We start from the raw sequence: 17124 nt of genomic DNA on the forward strand, positions 1-17124 counted from the left end.
CTCTAAATTCAGGTGACAGTGTCCCTTTAAGTTAAGCATACCATCATTTCTGTTCAGGCCGATTTCATGAGTTTTATTATTTTTTTTAAATCCTGTGGAGGCATGGTTGAAAAGCAATGTCTGACTTTCATTTGTTCATTTTCATAGATTTTTTAGTTATTATTACTCTTGTCAGATTCAAGTTATTTCTGTGACCATTGTGGGTTTTTCTGTCATTAAACAAGGGGTATGAACAATTTTGCCAACATGTGCATATCAGGGTTTCCATCTAAATCTCTGAGTGACGTGATTCAGATGAAACCCCCGAGGGATCCATTTACTATAATGAGGCAGCTAAGTTATTCTGGACTCTGGCCTCTGTTCCGTGGTTTCCTTCTTTTCAGAAGTGCGCAAAACTGTGGCAGACCATGCTTTTATGCAATCCTAAAAAGACGGACACCACCGGATCACAGGTCCTAGGTAGTGATGAGCGAATATACTCGTTGCCGGGTTTTCCCCGAGCACGCTCGTGTGGTCTCCGAGTATTTGTAACTGCTCGGAGATTTAATTGTTGAGGCAGCTGCACAATTTACGGCTGCTAGACAGGCTGAATACATGTGGGGGTTGCCAGGGAATCCCCACATATATATATATTCAAGCTGTCTATCAGCCGTAAATCATGCAGCTGAGGCAAGGAAAACTAAATCTCCAAGCCGTTACAAATACTCGGTGACCATCCGAGTGTGCTCGGGAAAACCCGAGCAATGGGTACACTCGCTCATCACTAGTCCTATGGTGTCCTCAGTGCCTCCATCTGCTTCATTATAGGGAATCTTCCACTGGAGGTTCTGTCTGAATCACATATTTCAAAGATTTACATGAAATCCCCGATGTAAGCGCCCAGCGTAGAGCGCATGATAAATGTGAGCTGCGCCTTACTGTGATCTTTGGGAGGCAGAATGAGGAAATCAACAGGAGGTGAAGAATTGGTTGCATTTATTTGTTACGCCATTCCTCGTGCGTTATATGTGATATTTTTCGGGTTGGTGCAATTACAGCTAGTTTTTGCATCGCCCTGTTTTCAGAGCTATAATTGTTCCATATTTCTGCCAACAGAGTCATGTGAAGGCTTGTTTTCACAAGAGGAGTTGGCATTTTATTGGTACCATTTTCAGTCACATTACTTTATTGCTTTCTATTCTGATTTCTGGGAGGAGGAATTGAACAAAAAAACAGAAATTCAGTAGTTTTTTTTAATGTTTTTTTATACCGTTCCGCGTGTGGTAAAATTAATATAGATTGTAAGCTTGCGAGCAGGGCCCTCACTCCTCTTGGTATCTATTTTGAACTGTGTTTTTGTTACGCTGTAATATCTACTGTCTGTACAAATCCCCTCTATAATTTGTAAAGCGCTGCGGAATATGTTGGCGCTATATAAATAAAATTATTATTATTATAAGGCAGCTTTAGGCTGCCATCACACTAGCAGTATTTGGTCAGTATTTTACATCAGTATTTGTAAGCCAAAACCAGGAGTGGGTGATAAATACAGAAGTGGTGCATATGCTTCTATTAAACTTATCCTCTAATTGTTCCACTCCTGGCTTTGGCTTACAAATACTGATGTAAAATACTGACCAAATACTGAACGTGTGACGGCAGCCTTATTCTTCGGGTCAGTACGATTACAGTGATACCTCATTTATATAATTTTTTTATGTTTTGGTGCTTTTACACAATAAAAACTATATTATAGGAAAATGGAGATGTTTGGCGACTTGCTTTTTTGCGAGACATAGTAACACAGTTATTAAGGTTGAAGGAAGACTAAGTCCATCTAGTTCCATATCTTAACCTAACATGCCCTAACATGTTGATCCAGAGGAAGGCAAAAAAAAAACAAAAACAATGTGTCAAACAGTAAGCTCCACATTGGGAAAAAAAAAATTCCTTCCTGACTTCACATACGGCAATCAGACTAGTTCCCTGGATCAACGCCCTATCAAGGAAACTAGTGTATGTTTTCAGCCATACCATTGTTATTTACATTTCTCTTTTTGTTTGCGTTTTATCCGACTTTTTAGAAGAATGCCAAGTTATGTCTTAAAGGTCCTGTGCCCGCACACGCGTTTTCGAAGAAGGTCATTTCGTCATCATTATAGGAAGGTCTTGGGGGTGGGGGTAATGATTGAAAAAAGTCAGAAAGTTGACCAACTCTCCACAGATTCGCAAAGGGGATGGTGCAGTGATGCTGAGAAGGTCCTTTGAGGGCCAGTTTTGTCTAGCTCACCTAAAACTCATAGGAGGCACAAAACCTTATGACTGCAAAGGGGGGACCAATTGTATATTAATTTCCTTTGGCTTTAGAAAGAGATTTTAGAAAAGCTCCTGCAGGTGCCATTGTTGTGTCCCAATTCTTCTTTTCCCCTACAGTGTATGTTGCTCTCCTTGTGGTCACTAGTGAAAGCCAATTAACTTACATTGCTCAGTTTCTGATGTTATTGAGAAGCATTGCATAGGGGGATTAAAATAAAATTGTGAAAAGAAATACCAGCGTCCTTTACACAAATCATCATTTTACATCATATAACAATAATAGCCAAGACGAACATTAAGAAAGACGCGTTCTACTTTTCTCGTAAATAGGTCTGTATTTTAATTTTGCAAATAATACATTTTTATATGAAAAAAAAGCGACACATTGACAAATAAAATAGCTTGTTTTGTGGGTAAATTTCTCTGACAAATATGCAAAAATTGATCTGAAGTTTCCGCAAACTGGATATGCCACATTCACAGTGCATCCAAAAAGTACCAATTAAACTATGAACATACATCCTATTAAAGGGCTATAATTTCAGAAATTGTCTATGTACAGAATCTTTACACAATCTGATATTATCAGACCTTCATATGGGAGCCTGATAAAAAAAAAAAACAACTATGATCCAACATGTGCAATCGACATTGCAAAACATGGTGGTGTTCTGACCTGCTGGACTTGGTCTCTAATGGGCAACGATAGATCCAGACATGCCGTCTACTGCGTGTATAGATCCAGACATGCCGTCTACTGCGTGTATAGATCCAGACATGCCGTCTACTGCGTGAATAGATCCAGACATGCAGTCTACTGCCTGTATAGATCCAGACATGCCGTCTACTGCCTGTATAGATCCAGACATGCCGTCTACTGCGTGTATAGATCCAGACATGCCGTCTACTGCCTGTATAGATCCAGACATGCCGTCTACTGCGTGTATAGATCCAGACATGCCGTCTACTGCCTGAATAGATCCAGACATGCCGTCTACTGCCTGAATAGATCCAGACATGCCGTCTACTGCCTGAATAGATCCAGACATGCAGTCTACTGCCTGTATAGATCCAGACTTGCCGTCTACTGCCTGTATAGATCCAGACATGCCGACTACTGCCTGTATAGATCCAGACATGCCGTCTACTGCCTGTATAGATCCAGACATGCCGTCTACTGCCTGTATAGATCCAGACATGCCGTCTACTGCCTGTATAGATCCAGACATGCCGTCTACTGCCTGTATAGATCCAGACATGCCGTCTACTGCCTGTATAGATCCAGACATGCCGTCTACTGCCTGTATAGATCCAGACATGCCGTCTACTGCCTGTATAGATCCAGACATGCCGTCTACTGCCTGTATAGATCCAGACATGCCGTCTACTGCCTGTATAGATCCAGACATGCCGTCTACTGCCTGTATAGATCCAGACATGCCGTCTACTGCCTGTATAGATCCAGACATGCCGTCTACTGCCTGTATAGATCCAGACATGCCGTCTACTGCCTGTATAGATCCAGACATGCCGTCTACTGCCTGTATAGATCCAGACATGCCGTCTACTGCCTGTATAGATCCAGACATGCCGTCTACTGCCTGTATAGATCCAGACATGCCGTCTACTGCCTGTATAGATCCAGACATGCCGTCTACTGCCTGTATAGATCCAGACATGCCGTCTACTGCCTGTATAGATCCAGACATGCCGTCTACTGCCTGTATAGATCCAGTCATGCCGTCTACTGCCTGTATAGATCCAGACATGCCGTCTACTGCCTGTATAGATCCAGACATGCCGTCTACTGCCTGTATAGATCCAGACATGCCGTCTACTGCCTGTATAGATCCAGACATGCCGTCTACTGTCTGAATAGATCCAGACATGCTGTCTACTGCCTGAAGTTCTGTCATGATGTGCCACGCATGCACTGCTCTCTATGGTCACTATATTTTTGTCATGGTCATGTAAGCTTATTTATCTGAATATGAACATAGCTCTACCCCTGTTATAACCTCCTGAAATATGGGACAGGACAAAAGATAGAAGGCGGCAATGTTGTGGGCTTCCAGACCAAATGAAGAGACTCCCCTGGTCACGTAGTGCGTAAAGAAGGTGGTCTTGTGGGAATAAAAAGTTTGCACAATATAATTTAATTATTAAAAAAAAAAAAAAAAAAAAAAAAAAAGGTACAGTCAATCAGAAATAAAAGTTGTCGAAAAATTAAGGACCTGAAGGTTTTGCAGCAAGATGTAAAGAATGCTAATGTTAAGGGTACACGTGTAACTGCCTACTTATCTATGTAGCAACCATAGGGTACCATAGAGGTGCAGCATGGTATCTGTAAAGTGCTTGGTCACAACAAGGAGCCCTGGGTCATCTCATTAAGAGGTCTGGGCAATGTGGAACTAATGGCCCGGAGTGTAAACTAAAACATATTTGGCCACCGTATGAACCCCTCGTCCCCTAAATCCTAGGATGCACTCTAACAGGCGGCCAAAGGGTCAACGCTATTTTGATAAGGTAGATAAGTGGTTGCACATATGGTTTGTAAAAATACGATAACATGGTAAAATACAAAACAAAATACTGTATACAATTTATATGTTGTGTAAATAAAAATATATTTCTGAAATGCTTATAAGCAACATTTTAATTTTCCAACACCTAAAAACGGAACTTGGCTGACTGACGTATTCAACATTTTAGCTCACCCAAAATAGTGAGCCGTATGATCCAGAATGAAAAGTGATCATTAAATTTCCAAGGCAACTGGTACAGTTGTAGGATCATTCAAATCTTGAAATCCATTAGGCTCCACCAGGAGAGGGTTAAGGAACGAGTGTTGTCACATTTTTTGGGAAAGCAGCATTGTAACACACACTTCATGAATGCAGCTCCGAAGATTCTGCACAAATCTGCAGGAAGCGGCCCAGCTAATGTTCCATGGTCCCATTCCCAATACAGACCTCTCACCAGCTGCTGCTGCTCCAGACTGTAGATGCCTAATCCGGGAACAGGACCAAGTGGGTTCAGCCGTCGTCAGATTCAAACCCTTGGGATGTCTCTTCGGAGGAGCCGTCTTTGTGGATTCGCCCGTCACTTTTCATACTTTGGAAGGTTTTTTTGAAAGCCACCATCATAGCATGTGCCAGCTTTTTGGCTTCGATCTTGCTCTCACACTCTACTGCATGGCAATCCATCTGGAAGGTCAGGTCGTCATTGATTTCCCTGTAGACCCAGGCAAAGATGTTGGGGCTTACATTATGATCTGCGGTGCAATAGGCAATCCTTGCCACCTGGAAGGTGTCCATATGCACAGTAGCTTCGCCCTTGAGATCTTGGTGGTGTAGCCGTACCTGGAAGGGACGGATTTCAAGGATGGCATTGGAAGGAAACATATCTGCGCGAGCCAAAGTGTGCTTTTTCCACAATTCAATCACGGGTTGTTCTGTACATCCAGATGAAAACTGAACTCCCGTTGCAGATATTTTTCCCAGATACGTCACCTGAAACAGACATAAGCAGATATTTTTAATATCTAGATGATAGCTGAACAGATCAGCAATTACATAAAAGGAAAAGTCCATTCTTATATCAATGTCACCAGGGATAACAAATAGACCCTCATTCGGATACATGTAATATGCATGATATCTTTATGGTCTATGGAGGATTTACGATTTAGTTTCTGGAAGGTGATGCAATATCCCAGAGATGTATCTAGTGGGAAGGCAGGAGAGGTATGTGCCCCAGGCGCAGCAGGAAGAGGGGCATTGTTGGGCCGCTAGATGGGGTTCAAGCTGACAACCGGCTCAGAGAAGGTGCAGCGTGGTGGCTCCCAGCTATCGATTGTACTCCCATCTTTTAGACACGAGTACAATAGAAGCCCTGACCAACAGATTAGGGCGACGTCAGTAGCTGATGCCGCAGCGGTGACATCACTGAGGTGACCAGAGCTCATTGTCTATGAACTCCGCTCACTTTTCTAATGACTCCACGAGGCACTGATGCTGCGCTAGTGATGCGCTGCTCAGTGTCTCTGTTGGCTGCCAGCCTGGACGATCACATCATGCCAGCGTTCAGCCTGGCAAATAGAGGAGGACGGAGACTCGTCCAGAGACAAATGGATTATCTTCTCATCGGAGGTGAGGAATATGGTTGTTTATTATTTTAACTTTTTTACAGGGGACATGGGCTTCAGTAGATTAGGCGTCAAGGTGAGCATAAATTAGCTTTTTTATTTTTTATTTAAAAAAATGTGTCAGTTTATTTTAAATAAAAGGACTTTATTCAGGTTTTTTTTTAAATTTCCAATATGACTATAGGGTTAGTAATGGAGGCATCTTATAGACCAGGGGTGTCAAACTCCTGTTTTCAGGATTTCCTTGTACTGCACAGGTGATAATTTAATCACCAACTCATTATTTGTGTAGGTGATTAAATTATCACCTGTGCAGTACAAGGAAATCCTGAAAACATGACTTGTTTGCAGCCCTCGAGGAATGCAGTTTGACAGCCCTGTTATAGACGCTTCTCCATTACTAACAACTGGGCTTGATGTCAGCTGCCAATGCAAATCTGACATCAACCTCAACCCTATTACCCCACTTGCCAAAGCACAAGGGTACTGGGAAGAGTGGAGACTAAGAGCCAGAATTTACACATTTTATGGATGCGCCATTTCTGGGAGGGCTGAGAGCTGATGTTTTAATCTTGGAGGGGCCATTATCCATGGCCCCTTCCTAGCTTATTAATATCAGCCCACAGATGTCTGCCTAGCCTTTGCTGGTTGTTAATTACATGAGGGCCCACAAATCATTTTTGTTTCTGTGTCCCCCATTTTAATAACCAGTAAAGTGTAAGCATACAGCTGGGAGGTGATCTTAATCACATGGGAGGCTCCATATTTATTACTCCCTTCCCAGGCTATAAACATTAGCCTCCAGCTGTCCGCTTTCCCTCTGCTGGTTAACAAAATTTCAGGGGATCCCACGCCATTTATTTCTGTAACTTATTGATTTATTCATTAAATACATGAACATTAAACTACACACACTGTAATAATTATATATGTCACTGACATCTTTCTATTATATTTTTTCTATTCTACTCCGATGGGTCACGCTATAAATTTACTGTACTCAGCTGATGCAGTGTCAGGTTTTCTATGAGATCGGTGAGTAAAAATTGGACACACATGGTTTAAGTGCTGTGCAATTTTTCCTCGCACCCATTGATTTTAGTTGGCGATCCGAAATTTGCATCCACTCGCAGCATGCTGTGATTTATCAGTCCGATCGCAATCCGATCAGAGTTGATAAGAAAAAAAAATTGCAGATGAGCACTGACTCATTGAATAACATTGGTCCGAATTCAATCTGATTTTTTTTAAATCAGATTGCATTTGTCCGATTTCATTGCATGTGTGAGCGAGCCCTAAGGCCAGGGTCACACTAACGTATCACATCTGATGGGAGCACATCGGATGCAATATGGTAATAACACTCGGCTCCTGTTCTGCTAACTTCTCCATCTCCTCCATTGCTGGGGTCCGGGGGTATTGCACTGCACTAAGGTGACATCCAAGCACAGTGCGATTTTTCACATGCACCCATAGACTTATATGGGTGTGTGCGATCCGATTGGACCAGGAAACAAAAACATCACTGAAAACACAATCATAGGATTAAATTGGTATGTATGCAATCTGATTTTTAATTGGATTGCATTCATCCGATTTAACTGTGAGTGGGAGAGAGCCTCAAGGCCAATGTCACACTGGCGTATTGCATCCGATGCGAGATCATCGGATGCGATATGCTAATGACACTCGGCTCCTGCTCGCAGCAGTGCAGGAGCCGAGTGTCATGCGTCTGTGCTCCGATTCTCTCGCACAGGGAGGATCAGAGCACAGCTGCGGAGGAGGCGGAGAAATGACTTTCTCCATCTCATCCATTGCTGGGGTCCACTTATAACGCACATCACTTGGATGATATCCGAGTGGTGTGCGCTGTCTCACTCGCACGGTCACCCATAGGCTTATATGGGTGCGAGTGAGCCGAGAGTTTTCCTCGGTCCGAGACAATCGCAGCATGCAAGGAAAACGGCCGACAAAAAGTCGGCTGGTGGGAGATGCCCCATAGCTTAACATTGGTCAGAGTGCAATGCGATTTTTTTTTTTTCTAAAACGCCAGCCCAAGTGTGCAAATCACGTATGTGCTTAAGGATGGGGGGTGGACAAACTGAATTCTTGCCCCGGGTGCTGGAAAACCTAGATACACCTCTGCAATATCCCGATTGCAAAGGAAGGGATTCTAATAATAAAAACATATTTGGGAATTATTACTTTAGCATTTTACCAATATATTAGAGTGGCCTTATCACAGGTGAAACTAAGTCCCCATTCACATTATGTTTTTCAGCCATGTGTAGCACATACGCTAGAAAAACGTTCTTGACATGAACGTTACACAGTCTGTGATGAATACTGAAGAACGGCTTCTGTTACCCATAGATTAAAATGGCTTCAGTTTATCAGGTAAGTCAATATATTTACAAGATCCATCACACATAATGGCATTAACCGTTATGTCATGATGACATTTTCATTTAGTTTTCATTAATGGTTTATTTCCATTTCGGCCTTTCATGGCTTCATCACTCCTCCAGCTCGTCACATATCAAGTAAAAAAAAAAAAAAAAGGGACAGCAACGATTTCACCACAAACTGCCTTTATTAAGCTTAAATAGAAAAACACAACTATTAATTTCTATGAAATGAATTCCAGCAATGTGTTACCTACTAAGCTGCAATTTTTATAAAATCATTCTAGAGGACTCCTTGGCCTCCTACCCTGTAGGCCAACCCCGCACCCCCACCACGGATTGGCAGCTTTATGTTTACACTGTGCATAAGCAGAAAACTGCCAATCAGTAGTGTGGGAGGGGTTAAACAGGGCTCAGCATTCAGAGAACTGCAAGATCTGCAGCGGATGAAACAGTCTAAAATCAAAACTGCAGCAAGGAGCCCAGTAAGTGAAACGTCACTAGAATCAGGGTCTCTGCCCCTACATTATGCAGATTTCATGCACCTCCCTGATGGGGTAACAAAAATCTCATGACAGAGGATTGTATAACTTATGGTGGATGCGATAGCTTAGTCTAGCTACATACATTTATACAATTTTTATTTTAACATGTTTAGTACCAGCCTAACATGGGACAAAAAAAAAAAATAAAATAAATGCTTACTGCCAACACTCGTCAATGCAGCACTATGACACGGTTATAGGAGTATGTCGTAGAACAAAAAAAGCGATGTGATCAGCACAATAAGTAGAGTAGGTGAATTATCACGGAGCTTCCCATAAATGACAGATGGGCAGTAAGTATTGAGTATAAATTAGAATAGACCCCCAAAGCTCTTGGAAGAGCAGGGTAGGGATTTCCAGCCTATTTCCCGACCAATACACTATTTATGTCTTATTACATTCGCACGGTGTCTGTATGGGAGCCAAGAACACAAATTGCAAGGGACGGCTCTGAAAGTCCTGGACATGGAGACTTGTGTGACAAAGCCCCGTCTGTTCAAGAGGATCTTTCCGCAGCACCGGCGGCGTCCGTGACAAAACAGGGATATGTTTCCTCCTGTCAGTCCAGACAACACGTTCAGCTGTGAGAAAAGCACACACCGGCCCCATTCAGCGCCCGGCACACAGGCTCCGCAGCTGCATTGTACGGACAATTTACATTCCTCGGATTTCCTCCTGTCCACAGAATGGCGACGATGCGGAGAATGCCTCCCCAGCAGACAACATGGAAGGCTGCACTGGATCGGTCTCCAACAAGCTGAAACGCGTGGCCATTTTTACATCGGCGATCATGATATTCTGTTCCAAGAAATCATACAAGTCTTCTTTAAGTCATCGTCTGTTCCTACTATGACCTTCTTTTTACATGACTACACCACACATTTCGGCCTCATTCACACCTTTGTGCCGCTTTGGCGGAGCAGTTTTTATCCACGTGTCTATTTTTACCACCTGTGTCCCGTCTATTATTTTTGGAAGGAGGTCACCACAAGGGTCTGTTAAAAATGTACAAGTGGATTTTCACGCCTATTCATACGAATAAACGAGTGTGGTCCTCAAAATGGGTCAGACTAGGACTTGTTTCCAGTTTTCTCCTTGCATGTGAGCTATTGGTGTGAATGTGAACATGGCCATAGAATAGGCATTCTGTTATTCTCCAACATGGCCGTCTCTTATTCTACTAAGACATGTACGACAAACACTGACAGGTGAATAAGATCTTACAGTAATTATGGGAAAGAATCCTTGTTGACCCTATGGGCACGGCCACGCATGCGACTCAAGTTCCATCCAATTGTGGAGTGACAATGGCCACCGCGTGGATTTTCAGTTGCACACATCCAACAATTTCGTGAGGTTTCGCCCTCAGGGCTCGTGCACACAATTTTCTCAGACTAGTGCGCTATCCTTGGTTCTCAGGGATAGTACTCATACCTATGATATTCTATGGGGTCGTCCGATTTTGATCCGATTGTCTGCTCGAGACATCAGAGTGTGGTCCGATTTTCACGGACAGACAGAACGAAGAAGGTTGAGAAACTTTTTTTTTTCCTCCCTATCCAAGAAAAACTGATGCCAGTATGAACAGAATAATCGGTTTGTTTTTCTCGGATGTGGAGAAATTGGTTGTGTGACGCTACCCTATGGCTTAGTTTACACGATCGTATTTGTGTGAAAAAACGGTCATCACACGGACGGCACTAGGACCAATGTTATTCAATAGGGATGAGAATTTATTTCACGGACCAAATCCGCGCGTGGAAAAGATGGCAGCATGCATTATTCTCTTCTGAATGTCGGGTGAGACTCGCTTATTCTCGTCTGTGGGGGGAGGGAAAAAATTGAATCCCATGTAGGTTAGCTGTATTGGAACAGATTTTTATGGATGCATCGCTTTATTAACTGAGGAGAATGTATTTGGTCATGTACATTTTATAATGGTGATGTACAAAAAAAAGGATGTTACACAGATGACCATCGAGTTTTCGGGATGAAACTCTGGCAATTATTTATATGATCATGTGAACTTTGCCTCAGTGAGAATTCACATGCGGCACAATGTCTACAAACGTCATAGTTATGTGAATTGCACTACACTTACCGTATATCTGCCATATGGAAATACACCCTGACGAGGCCGCACTAACAACGTGCCATGTTACCTAAAGTCTGATATAGCTGCGTGTGACAGGCATTAGGTCCGGTATGCTTCACTTTACATGTTTAGTGGGATCAGCTGATACGATACAAAGGGTCTCATTTATCACAACTGTCTAACACAAAAACAGTCTTTGTTGCCCAAAGCAACCAATCACAGTACAGCTTTCATTTTTCCTAAGCAGTTTTAAATATGAAAGCTGAGCTTTCATTGGTTACTATGGGTAACATCTGTTCTTCTGAGAGACCATTTTGTCCTGTTTTATGGGGAAAACGTTCTATATATGTTGAATCTTACTGATCTAAATCATTGCCTACTTAGAGGTAGAATATGGGGCAGATGTTTTCAAACATGTATTCCCCCCAAAATAAAGCCAAAACTGTCTTTGTTGCCCATAGCAACCAATCACAGCCCAGTATATTAATGCCGCTCATGGATGCACACATCGCTCCAGGAGGTGACGGTTGTGGGCTTCGTTCTGTAACAGTCTGCTGACATGAAGCATTTTTGTACCGGTAAAACTCAGACATTAGGTCAGTTTCCGCCACTCATCTCTTTCCCCCGTTAATAAATACAAGTCTAGGGACAAACAGCCTTTATTAACCCTATGGGCCACCTAATTGGAGATACGCCAAAGATTATTCTGAGGTTGGGCGAGTAACAGTTAAAGCCTGCTCTGCTGCAACCACAGCGCTCTACATGTCAGAAACCCCAAACATCTGGTGGGAGCTCCTGTGGAGCCTAAACATTGGATCCAGAGCCACATTCCAAAATCAGACGTACTCAAGTGGCCCTTAATATTAACCCAAGCTGCGCTGCACACTCGCAGTATTAACCCCCATACTCGCAGCACATTTATTCTAGCGGCCAACAAATGGTTATTCCCTAAAGAAGTAAAGCAAATTAAGTTATCAAATGGATTCCTACTCCATCCAGCAGATGAAATCAGAATATATGCAAGAAGTATACGGCTTTGAACTGCGGCCAGCTTCTGCTAATAGCCAAGAAAATAAATAGGACCCAGCTTAACTCGAGTGTATCTGGCCCCACCGGGCTGAAAAACCGCTCACTGCCATGGTGGATTGTGAAACTAAATCTGCGGTCATCCCAGTCACCTTAGTTCCCTTATGCCAAGTCAACAGTTGCGATTTGGTGTGGATTCTGTATCCGGATTTTCATGTGGAAAAAGAGCCCCACACTTTCCATACTTTCTAAAGCGGTGGACTCTGGGAAGATGGCCAGCAGAGTTGGCTCATGCGCAAATGAGGTCTAGGGAGCGGAGATCTCTGTGCCGAGATCTCAATTTGCGCTTGCGCCACCTCTGGTGGCCATTTTCCTGGAGTCCACAGCATAGAAGAGTATGGAAAGTGCGGGGCTCCAGCCTTTCACAAAATGCTGGCGGAGATTCCCGCACCGCTTAACACCTCGTCTTACCAGCCTGGGGCCCCTGCTTCCTCTGCCGCCAGAAGCTTCCTGCAGCGGCGACCCTGGGACCCCGCTCCACCGCAGCTAGTAAGCTCCACTGCAGCTACAAATTTGGGGTAAAAAAGTGAGTCTCCGAAAAATACGGTAAGTAAATTAGATTGCTTCCATTTTTTTCATTGCATTTGAGTGCTTTTTTATCACATTTATGATGCTGCGGTTTCTTGCTCAGCTGCTTTATTTTTGATATTTCCTAGTATTTGGCTTTGATAAAACTATGTGCTGATTTCATGCATCTTTAGTTTGTGTCTGCCGTGGAAACACTTAAAACGTAAGTGCCTTTTGTACTTGAAGGTTTTCTGCACCTAATGGAAGTCTATGGAGAAAATCTGCACATAACTCCGTGTACCCACAAGAGAAATTGGCATGTTGTGGATTTGAAACACGCACCACGGGTCAGTTTACACAACGTATAAAAAAAAAAAAAAAAAACACGGGGCGGGAGTTCTATAAATCCCATCCACTTTGCTGGAAGTGTGAGGCGCTGCTTTTCGACGCAGCAAAAATACAGTGTCAAAGCTCATCGAAAACTCATTTTGGGCACGTACCCTAAGGTTATGACACAGGAGTTGGATAAGCAATAAGTTTCAGATGGAAAATAATACAAAGATTACTATAGCCGCAGTAAAAAACAGAGTCTAAATTCACATAACTCAGTCACTTTCCACTTCAGATTTTGCAAAATATTATCTACACAATTTGTAGAGAAAATCTATCACGGAAATTGGCCGGTTCTGAGGATTTGAAGTCGGCAGTCAATTTATTCTGCGGATTGAACTGGGCCATGAAATGTGAAGAGTTTATTTGTTGCTGCAGATTTCCCAGTATAGAACATTAAACTTCGCAACTGGTCCCCATCAGCCAAATTCATACATTAAAATCTTGCTCCAATTTTCATACGTAGCTCAATACTTTTTTTTTTCTTATATATATCCATCTAACTAAAAGCAGTCAGATTTGTGGATTCTGCCCCACAGATGGTTTCCCAAAGAAGGAAAACATCACAGTACCTTTAGCCTTGTCAAAAGGATTTAAAATGTATAAAACAGATCATCGGGTTATGGCCGGGGCCCCTGTAATGTCATCGGCACATGCCGGCTAATGGGGAGGTTTGTGGTTGGAGGCGTCAATATGTCACGCTGTAAATGACCAGCAAGATTGTCTCCATCTGCAGAAAGAGTCCATGCGTTTTCCATTATCAGCATCCCCTCACTGATTTCTGTGGAATGATCTGGACAGGAACAATGCCAGGAACGCAGATGAATTCCTTGTTGGTAGGCGGACACAGTACGCGGGAGTGTCTACTCTCCGCCACTCACAAAAAGGCAGTGAAAAACAACTCAAGTACCCAAAGCCTCCCCCTTTCTTACCACTGGCGTCTGCTCAAAAACTAGAAAAACGGTGGTTTATCTACTGTATGAATCAATTTTTTCCTCCATAAACAGCTCTCCTTTGTAACAAATGGGTCATTAGTATATAGCTGAACGCCATATGATCTGGACCCAGATTTGTCCCCTTATCGGCCACTTTAAATGTACCCAGATTACCGTGAGGGAGAAAGTGTCATTTGGGTTTCCTTTAAATCCCTTTTTGGAGCACATTTTTTTTTCCACTAATGCGATTTGTGTGAAATTTAGAAAATGTTGCACAGCAGGTGATATATTTTGCACAGTTATGAGACACTATTGACCATAGCTCGTCTAATGGGATCCCCTAATTAATAGGACTGTAAACAAGCACAAGAATCCTTTTGGTGATTAGGGTATATCACCACAAATGGCATTTTAGAAGACAAAATAAATGCAGGCTGTGAAACCCTGAGGGAATACTTACAAGGTGTATGGAGTCGGTGACATGTCCCTCCACCCCGCTGCGGGTTTTGTCCATATTTCTTCAGGGGGCGTGTCGGGAAACAGGTAGACCAGGACCTACGAACCCCCATGTGACCAATGGGCTGCCGAGTAGAGTGTCGTGTGTGTAGTTAGGGTTACCATGGAGAAGGACGCGGCACGCTATTTCCTTTTCCAGGAACTGACTCATCATCTCCGGCAGTTGGACCGCAAGCTCGCAGGCGGCCATGGTTACAGCCGCTGTGCATGCCAGCTAGCCCCGATGTGCCAAAGACAAATCAAGTCTGAGAGCAGTCAGGAGAGACAGGTGTGCACTATTCCAGGTAAATCCAACAAGTTGACATTAGTATGTTATGGGAGCCTTGGGGCCCATCAGCGCTGGTTTCACTCGGCCCACCTTTGGACGTAATTAACACCTGGAGAAAGTGATAACTGCGGCTATTCTCTCACTTGTGCCAGATATTCGATTTGTTCGAAGGAGAGAATATAGAGCGAGCCAAGTGTCTTCATGAGCCATTCTAAGCCTTCTCCATACGGTCTTCTTCCCATCATTCTGGTATAGCTCATCGCTTCGTCTGTCCAAAGAATGCTTTTCTACACCTGGAACGGTTTCCTTACATGTTTTTGGCAAAGTCTAATCTGACCTTTCATTTTTTTAAGGCTGATTAATGGTTTGCACCTTGTGGTGAAAACCCTCTAGTAACTCTCAAAGTCTTCTCTTTATGGTAACTTCGATACTGAAACGCCTACTTCATGGAGAGTGTTCTTCACTTCGGTGGATGTTATGAAGAGATTTTTCTTCACCATGGAAAGGATTCTGCCTACAGTTGGCGCCCAAATCTTACTTCCTAAGGGTACGTTCACATTTGCGGTTTGCGCCGCAGCGTCGCCGCAACAAAACGCATGCGTCGTGCGGGCCTATCTTTAACATTGGCGCCGCATGGGGCCGCATGTGCATGCGTTGTGTTGCGTTGTGTTGCGTTTAACGCCGCATGCGGCGTTAGGGCGCACCTGTCTGGGCGCGGCAAACGCAACATGTTGCATTTTTCTGGCGGCGCCGACCTTTTAAAAAACGCATGCGTCGTGTTTGCGTCGTCGATGCGCCTTTTTTCCCATTGACTTGTATTGACAACGCAGACGACGCAAGTACTTGCGTCGTGGTGCGTTGTACGACGCATGCGTTTTCCAATAAAAAATGCAAAACATTGTCTAGACTTTGTCTAGACACAAAAAAAACAACCTATATATATAAAGAAACGAGGGGTTTGCCATTGTCTTTCACAAGTCATCACACAAGACAAGACTGAGAGGAGAATCTGCTTTCCAAACTTGTAAGTATATATTTCTCTTTGCACATTTTGTATTCTGTGTTTTATTTCTTGATTTGTCTATATTTTTGCAATGTTTGGTCTGTGCTATTACGGTTATGGGTTGTTATAGAAAAATTGTTTTTCTGGTTCTGATGTTTTTCTGGGTTAATATGATTGCATTTATTGTCTTTTGATTTTTTTTTTTTTTTTTTTTTACGTTAGTTTGGGTTTGGTTATGTGTTTTGTTCTTGTGTCATGTGGTTGTTCAATGTATTGATTTTTGCTCATTTTGTCTTGTAAAATTTCTGGTGCATGTTTTTCTAGTTTCTATTGTTGGTAGTAACTGTGTGGCATTTTCTTGGCTCGTGTCTTGCTGTGTTTTGGATTCTGCTGTTGGCTTTATTTTTTCTTTCCTTGAGTGTATTTTCTTGCTGGTGGGGGGGCAACATTTATGATATCTTTGTATTGTGTAGTTCCGTGCTGCTATGCCATTATAGTTTCAATTGTACTTTCCCTTTATTTTAAAAAATATCGCTGATGTTTTTACGTCGTTTTCCGTATGGCATATATCTTCCTTCATTGACTGATTGCATTGCGAAGTGTGTAGTATAATTTTTATTTGTTTATATTATTTTTGGTGGTGGCCTTTTTTAAAAATTCCATGTGTTTTCTTTTCTATTTGGCTATGGTTTATCTTTGGATTGCTGTATATTTTTACAGCGGTTGTCCCGTAATGTTTATTGCTTGTTATCTAGAATGGTTTTTATTGCCTTTTGTCTTTCTGTGGTTAGATGTCACAAGATGTTGTTTTTTAGGATCATGTCTTGTTGCAATTGTAAAGTATGGCGTTCATTATTTTGCTCTTTCATTGTACTTTTTGTGCCTGTAATGTTTTTTCCGAAAGTTTTGATATGTACAATTTGGGACATAGG

The 17124-nt window shown here is 42.7% G+C and overlaps 1 protein-coding gene across 1 annotated transcript in view; it reads right to left on the reverse strand.

The window, feature by feature from the left end:
* Positions 1–2610: 2610 nt before the first annotated feature.
* PID1 (phosphotyrosine interaction domain containing 1) overlaps positions 2611–17124 on the reverse strand; it is a 71542-nt gene continuing 57028 nt past the window's right edge. The window contains exon 3 of the mRNA XM_069727848.1: positions 2611–5807. Coding sequence (XP_069583949.1) covers positions 5331–5807 — 477 coding nt within the window. The 3' untranslated portion in view covers positions 2611–5330. The remainder of the gene's footprint in view (positions 5808–17124) is intronic.

This window comes from Ranitomeya imitator, chromosome 5 (assembly GCF_032444005.1).
Source record: "Ranitomeya imitator isolate aRanImi1 chromosome 5, aRanImi1.pri, whole genome shotgun sequence".
In the NCBI taxonomy this organism is placed as follows: Eukaryota; Metazoa; Chordata; class Amphibia; order Anura; family Dendrobatidae; genus Ranitomeya; species Ranitomeya imitator.